The sequence below is a fragment of the Centropristis striata genome, chromosome 22 (genome assembly GCF_030273125.1).
Source record: "Centropristis striata isolate RG_2023a ecotype Rhode Island chromosome 22, C.striata_1.0, whole genome shotgun sequence".
NCBI lineage: Eukaryota > Metazoa > Chordata > Actinopteri > Perciformes > Serranidae > Centropristis > Centropristis striata.
Genome location: NC_081538.1, coordinates 5,852,851 through 5,860,775, shown reverse-complemented (window position 1 = coordinate 5,860,775; position 7,925 = coordinate 5,852,851). Strand labels below are relative to the sequence as shown.

The window sequence follows — 7,925 nt, the reverse complement described above, 5'->3', positions numbered from 1 at the left end:
GATAGGACTTTTTGTGATTTTTATCATTAAAAAAAACAGTAAGTGGTCAATATCCATTACCAGAACAACCATGGACAAGGATAATGACTTGGAAAGTGGTCTAGTGTGCTATTGTTTAGATCTATATTGATTTTGTAAGTTATATTGAATTGCATCTTTCCAGTCATTCCAAAATCCTTAGCATGTCACTACAGCTGAAGGCTTGGCTTGCCTATTGTATATCCCACCAAAAGTTAATTTGGATGTTTAGAAATACTATGGGAGATAATGTACCACTATGGAGATTATGTACCACCAGCAGCATTCTAACATTTGTCCACCAGAGACTAGTAATATTTATTTTTCAGCTGTAAAATGTCCCACCCTGTACATTTTTTTTTAGAGATTACTTTAACAGAACACTAACGTCATGTCTTTAACCTCAGATAATCCCAAACATTATTCTCTTCAATAATGGTCTCTTAATACATGATATGCATTTAATGACACAATTACAGACACATTACACACAATGTAATTTGAGTGTCCCAAGTCCATATTTCCATACGTATTTACATACAGTTCATGATTTACTGATAGGAAGATGCACCAAACAGCTTGTTCTGACAAATGAATGATTTAGGCTTAATCACTCAGTAAAGTCACAACAGTATACTAGATGTTTTTGTGGACTTTGAGGTGTATTTTCATGTTGGATTTCACAGAAAACCTCTTGTGACATGTGACACATTGGTACGGTTTCTCTCCCGTGTGCGTCCTCATGTGTCTCTTCAGTCCTTCAGTATACTAGATGTTCTTGTGGACTTTGAGGTGTATTTTCATGTTGGATTTCACAGAAAACCTCTTGTGACATGTGACACATTGGTACGGTTTCTCTCCCGTGTGTGTCCTCATGTGTCTCTTCAGCCCTGAACCACAGTGGAATGATTTGTCACATTTTGAGCAAGAATACGGCCTCTCTCCTGTGTGGAATCTCCGGTGTACTGTCAGTCGTATAGCTGTGGCGTAACGTTTCCCACAGAAGTCACACTGATGAGGCCGCTCCCCTGTGTGGTTGCGTGAATGCACCAGCAAGGCCCCGGAGCTCGGAAACGACTTGCCACATGTGCTGCACAGGTACGGGTTCTCTTTCTTGTGTATCCTGAGATGCACGATGCACTGAGAAGACTGTGTGAATGTTTTGTCGCAAAAAGTACAAGCATACGGGCGCTCCCCGGTGTGAATGCGGAGGTGGGACTTCAAGATTGTATTTGTCAGGAATCTTTTGTCACAGTACGAGCAGGCAAACGGCCTTTCTCCGCTGTGCTTACGCAGATGCACTTTGAGTGAAGCCTTATAACTGTAGCTCTTGTCACAAAGGCTGCAAGCATAAGGCGGGCCTTTAGAGCTGGAATGAATAAGGAAATGATGATTCAAGTCTTTACGGGTTTTATATGTCTTGTCGCACTGAGTGCACTTGAACGGCCGTACCAAAGAGTGAACAGCGTAATGGTTTTTCAAGGTGGAACGAGATGCAAAAGTCTTGCCACACTTCTGGCAGATGTTTTTATTGGTGCTGTTAGTGTCCTCGTTGAATGACTGGATCGTTCTCTCTTCTGATGACTCCTTGTTTCCCCCCAGATCCAGATGTTCCTCTACTTCTTGAAGTATGGCAGCTTCAGCTGTTTCTAGGAACAGGAAACAAGAGAATTAGTGATGAATTAACCCATCAGAATCAACATGCCATGTGAAGATTTTGTCCCAGTATGACTTCACAGCCTAAAGCCTGATTTCCACCGGGCGCGTTACTGCAGCGTAACGTCAGCGTCGCGTATAACGTTGCAAATAGGTAACACTCTAATCAATGAGAGCATTTCCACCGGGCGCGTAGCGTAACGTTACTGCAGCGTCGCGTCAGCGTCTCTACGCGAGCATTAGGTAGGACTTCTATTTCTCCGCGAGACGCTGCCAACTCGCGTGAATCTCAACAGAGCAGATCGCACCAGACAGGAAGTCCGACTCAGAATCAGCGTAAAACACTTCCGCCCCTTTCAAAATAAAACACAATACGCAGTTCATGCAGCCTAAAACTACTTCACATCAACATTATGTTATGACTGGGGCACCAAATCAGCAATCAATCAATCAAAGGGTCTCAGAGGATCGGCGACACGGACGACAAGAGACTGATTGTTGAAGTGGAAGATCATACAATCATTTATGACATAACATATTGTTTTTATAAGGATAGATGGTCAGATCAACATATCTTTCACCTCAGAGAAGCAAAGTAAGTTGGTTTTTGTTGTTTACTTTATACACACAGTTTATCCATAGACTGTATAAATAGAGTTTAAAGTTTATCACGGGATCTTGCGGTCTCCCGTATGGTCAGGATTATCGCGTGATCTCGTTATCTCGCGTGTATACGGCCGGCTCGCTAAGATGACGTGCTGCTGCTGTAACGCGTCCGGTGGAAATCCCCAGTAATAAGCAGAGTAACTGAGCTCAGCCTTAAACTTACACTTATTGTTGTGCCTATGATTCAATGAAAAACACCAGTTTAATCAAAGAAAATCATGTATGACGCAAGAGATGCTCACCAGCGTCACCTGCCTCAGAGCATGGAGAGGAAGAGAGAGGTGACAGCCCGTACTCGTGCAGCGGAGAGTTTGGATTAGTTTCAATGGAACTGTTGTCCGTCTCTTCATCATCCTCACAAATGTCTTCTGCAATAAAGCTGTTTTCTTTCTTCAGTGTCTTCTGTTCCGACTTTTCATGATTTCCTCCCAGAGACTTCCCACTGTCTTGTTCACCAGTATGATCTTCAGATGCCACTGAATCATGTTTAAATGCAAGCGTGCAGAGGATGGTGTCTGACATGAAGGTAAACTCACCTGAAAATATGATAACATTCGTGTTAAAGGCTCAAGAGTGTTTCAGGTTGTCAGGCAAATTAAATACAGAAATTTGGGAATATTGAAATTCTTTACCGGTTGTCATTTATAAATTTACAACTCAAAAAAACCCTCAGTATATTCATTCTTTCCTCCATAGCATGGGTGCACTGATACCACATTTTCACTCACTAATTATTTAACGAATTTAACAATAAATAGATAATCCCAGTTAAAGTCAGTGTCATTTTAGCTTCCATGGTAATTGCACCTTGACTGTAATTGGCAGATTCAAAATACCAAATGTTAACAGATTCTTACTTTTAGTCAGCTTTGTCCGCTCCTGTTGTTGCTGCAAAATCCTCCTCAGGTCTTCAGGGTCAGAGACAAATTGCTCAAACTCATAGTCAAGGGAAGAAACGTTAAACATGGAGAACACCTGGAAAAGATGAAGGGGAGGATTTTAAACGGAAGGCCCATCCCATATTTATCTACCAAGGTCATTGATTGATTGATTGATTGATTGATTGATTGATTGATTGTCTTTATTTCGAACATGTAAGCAATAAAAAAACAAGTTTAAATATTAATAGATGAATAAATAAAAAACAAAAGGGGATAGGAAGAAGTAAAAAAACGTATCTAGTCCTACCCCTTAACGGGTCAGTATATACATACATATATGAATAATCAATATAGTCACATACAAATATTATAAATAATTATATATATACATATACTATAAACAATTTATATTACATTGTGAATACATATACATGTATATTGTAAATTACTATATATATATATATAAATATTATAAACATAAATACAATTACCATGTATATTACAAAATCATTCTTTACTTTGTGGAACAAAACACTTATAATATGTGTTGGCACGTGGCTGTCTAAGAACTCATTACTTGGATATAATTATTCAGCCAGCATCGAATGGTTCAAAGGTCAGTTTATCTTCACCCTGCTGCCTACCTGTGAAAAACTTGGTACTGGGAGGAACTCTTCCAGTCGGTAGAAGAACTCCCACACCAGGATCTGCAGCGCTGTATCAAAACGAGCTCCATACTGGACTGGGAAGACCTCCTTTGACAGGAAAAAGATAGAAACATCATTATGTAGACTATCAAATGTATAGGTAGATGCATATATTAATGGCTTTAAATATTGAATAACTCACCTTGAAAAATGCCTCCTTTTCAGTTTGGTCTGTCAGTAATGTTTGAACCAGCTCTATGAATGCTGACTTTGATGTCTCCACCTCTCCATCTGGATCCTGTCAGGAAGCCCAGGTAAGTATATTTACATGCATTAATTATCAGATTCACATTTAAATGTCTCTCCTACTTCAAATAATAAGCATATACATTTCTGTATCTACATCTGTTTGTAAAAATATTTCACGGCAAGCAACACCTAAATACTACTATTACTACTCGTCTTTCTGTGTCAGACATCTGTTCTGTTTGACATCTGTGACATTTTTCCTCATGTAAAACATCCTGTCATTAACATTGCCCACCTCTTCATGTATGTAGTTTGGTGTTTTCTGTTGGAAACTGTTTAGATAATCGTGGATAGCTTCACAGTCAACCTTATCCATCCTCTTTAAGGATTCAAGGATGAGCTGAAAAATACAAATTCACACCTTAGTTATACTTAACTTTTAAAATAATACTCACAAAATAATACTGACAGACTAGAAAACGGAAGAAGTATTCTTGTGGTAGAAAAATGAGCTTTACTTTGGAGGGGCACCTTTTTATCTCTTGGCACTCTTACCTTAATAATACAAGCTAAAATAGACATGAAAAAAGGCCACAAATCAATACCCACACTCACCCTTGCTCTCAGACCCAGGACGAGCTGAGTCTTCTGTTTGTAGTTCAGCAGCTCTGGGACCATCTCTGTCACCAACATGATGAATTCTACCAGTTTGTCATACTGGTCTACATTTCTCTCCTGGGCCACCTGCCACATACAGGCTGACATCAGCCTCAGTGGAGGAACCAGGAGGTGCAGCGAAGACAGAGGGAGCTGACGACCTGACAGGAGATGCAAGCAGAGGAAAAAAGAAAACTTCAACTATATTCCTGCACAGCAATATTATATTCATCACTCAGTAGCATCTTCACAGTAATATTATAACTTCAGAGACGTTCAACCACACCCTACTCTGTAATAAGGGACATTTACACCAATAACTGCGCTCAATTTAACTTATATGGCTGTAATCAATTATTATTTCATGGGAAATGGTAAAGTATTATAACCATTAGTCTGACCATTATTTTCTCAAGTATTCAATTCATCATTAAGTCATTCAAAGTTAAAAAAAACAAACCCAAATCCACCCATCAGAGAAGCTGGAACCAGATAATGTGTGGTGTTTTAACTTGATAAATGGCTTAAATTATTAAATGATTGTCAAAACAGCAACTTGCATATTCATTTTTTATCCATTCACAAAAACTTCTATGGATTTCAGTGTTCTTTTGGGCTGTAATAATTTAAGTGTGATGGAAAGCTGGAATCTAAAATCATTGACGTTTAATTAAGGCATATATAATGAAGATAATTAACTTGTCAAGAAGTGCATGCAGTATTTTTTTTTTAAGTTTGACAAGATTAACGAATGGGACTTGCCTGGTCCACTGATGTGCCTCATAAAGACCTGAATCTTGTGTTATTTATTTTTTATTAAAGTTTAATTGTGTTTTGTTGTTAATGCCATACTGTGAAGCATTTGCATGGTGTTTTATGTAGGAAAGGTGCTATATAAACAAAGTTATTATTAACCCTCTGGAGTCACCAAAAGCTCCAAAGCATGACTTCTTCATCACATCCAGACTAGAAAACAAAGCAGCGTGGAGCCCTACTGTAAATTTACCTCTAAAGTTCTGTAAACTCCATGAGGCCAGTTTCAGTTTGATGATGATATACCAAGTAAAATTGGTCAAATATATTTTGTATAAAATGATAGAACTGTATGTAACCCTCTTATATGTTATATTTGCAACATTTCAAATTCTGAGCATGATAGTGTTTTGAAAGTAAAAAATTGATTGAAAAACACATTTTATGTTGGACTAAAGGACAAAAAAAAGTCATAAAATGACAAAAAAAGACAAAAAATGACTAAAATGACCAAAAAGACACAAAAAAGCGAGAAAAAAAAGACAACAAAAGTCACAAATGACAAAAAAAAATGACACACAATCACAAGATCACACTTATGTTGGTTTTTCTTTGATTTTTTATTCTGACTTACTGGATCAACATTTTGAACCAAAAAGAAACAATTATTATTAGGTCATATGGGTGAGGTTGTGGTGAAAAGATTTGGTATTCATGAAGAAATTCTTATCTTTTCTTTAGGGTTTTTTTTAAACTTTCTTCTTACGTTTTTTCCTAAGATAGAATTTGAGAACAAATGAGATTCTTGAAAACAAAGTTCTTAGATTTCTTCTCAAATTTCTTCGCAACTTTAAGCGAAGCCCTCAGCAGTCTTATTTGTATGACATTTATTTGATTTCTTTAATATTTAGTTTGGCCCTAGACAATGTGTTAACAAATTCTGTTAATTGAATGTCAGAGTAGTTTTTTTCTGAATGTATCAAATAAAGCTTATTTTGGCAGTTGACATATAATTGAAATGTCCTTTCAGGCCTGTTCCTAGATTACACTACAATGTACTCTTAGTAAATCACAGTGGCAGTTGTTGTGTTTGATACTACTTCATTAATCACGAGGAATCATACAAGTAATCTTAAATTAAAAATCTAAGAACTTCCTAAGTGAGAAAACTAATAAGTTCCTAAGACATACAACAACTCTTAAGAAAAAAATGGCGAATAGCATTTAAGAACATTCTTAGGAACATCCTTTTTTTTTTTCTTAAGAATTCTCTTATGTTTTGTCTTAACCCTCCTGTCGTCCTTCCGGGTCAAATTGACCCAATCTGTTTTGACTATTCCTTCTTTCCTCCCTCCTCCTGCCTTCCTCTCTTCTTTCCTCCTTCCTTCCTTCTTTCCTTCCCTCGCCCCCCTTTCTTTCTTTCCTTCCTTTCCTCCCTCCTTCCCTTCTTTTCTTTCCTCCTTCCGCTATCTCCTTTACTTTCTCTCTTCTTTCCTTCCTCCTGATTTCCTCTCCTTTCCTCCTTCCTTCCTTCTTTCATCCCTCCCACCTCCATTCCTTCCTCTATCCTCCTTCCTTCTTCCCTTTCCTCGCCCCCCCTTTCCTTCCCTCCTTTCTTTCTTTCTTTCTTTCCTCCTTCCTTTCTGCCCTCTTTCCTTCCTTCCACCCTCCTTTCTGCCCTCTTTCCTTCCTGCCTCCCTCCTTTTCTCCCTCCTTCCTTCTTTCTTTCTTTCTTTCCTTCCTCCTTCCTTTCTGCCCTCTTTCCTTCCTGCCTCCCTCCTTTTCTCCCCCCTTCTTTATTTTTTCCTTCCTTTCTTCTCCTCCTCCCCTTTCTTTCCTCCATCCTCCTTCCTTTCTCTCTCCTTTCCATTCTTTCTCCTTTTCCTCCTCTCTTCTTTCCTTCCTCTATCCTTCCTTCCTTCTTTCCTCCATCCTTTTTTACTTCCCTTTGCATCCTTCCCTCTTCTTCCTTCCTTGACCCGCAACATAACAGGAGGGTTAAGAACAATGTGGTGGATCCATAGACTGTATATAAATATAATGGATCCGGCCCCTGGTCGCCGCCACTCTTGTATTTTCCTGACAGATAGGGGGCGCTGTTTGCTCAAGTGGTAGTATAACAACCCCAACTCCTCTGATTTTATCGATACTTAATGATAATTTAGCTCAAACGTGGTTAAGCACAATTACTATAAAATCGGTTAACGTTATAAAATTAATGTTTGCTCTCAGATAATTCTCGTTATCGTTAGTGTAAGCATTCCGTTACCCAGTGTAGTTGGATACAGACCTGTTCTCATTGCAGGAGCGCGTTAGCTAGCTAGCCTAGCTTTGCTATCCGTTGTAGCTAGTTATTAAGCTAGTAGCAGAGTTGAGAGCTTGTCAGTCACCTTGAACG

At 38.6% G+C, this 7,925-nt stretch overlaps 1 protein-coding gene across 1 annotated transcript; it reads right to left on the bottom strand.

Annotated features, from left to right (window-relative positions):
• Nucleotides 1–368: 368 nt before the first annotated feature.
• Nucleotides 369–7,916, bottom strand: LOC131960463 (zinc finger protein 260-like). Its single transcript, XM_059325692.1, has 8 exons — nucleotides 7,818–7,916; nucleotides 4,733–4,935; nucleotides 4,413–4,517; nucleotides 4,071–4,166; nucleotides 3,866–3,976; nucleotides 3,198–3,315; nucleotides 2,583–2,876; nucleotides 369–1,667 (listed from the first exon to the last, which is right to left on the bottom strand). Exons 1-8 carry the CDS (start codon nucleotides 7,825–7,827, stop codon nucleotides 787–789), a joined length of 1,818 nt encoding a protein of 605 aa, XP_059181675.1. The 5' UTR covers nucleotides 7,828–7,916; the 3' UTR covers nucleotides 369–786.
• Nucleotides 7,917–7,925: the final 9 nt, after the last annotated feature.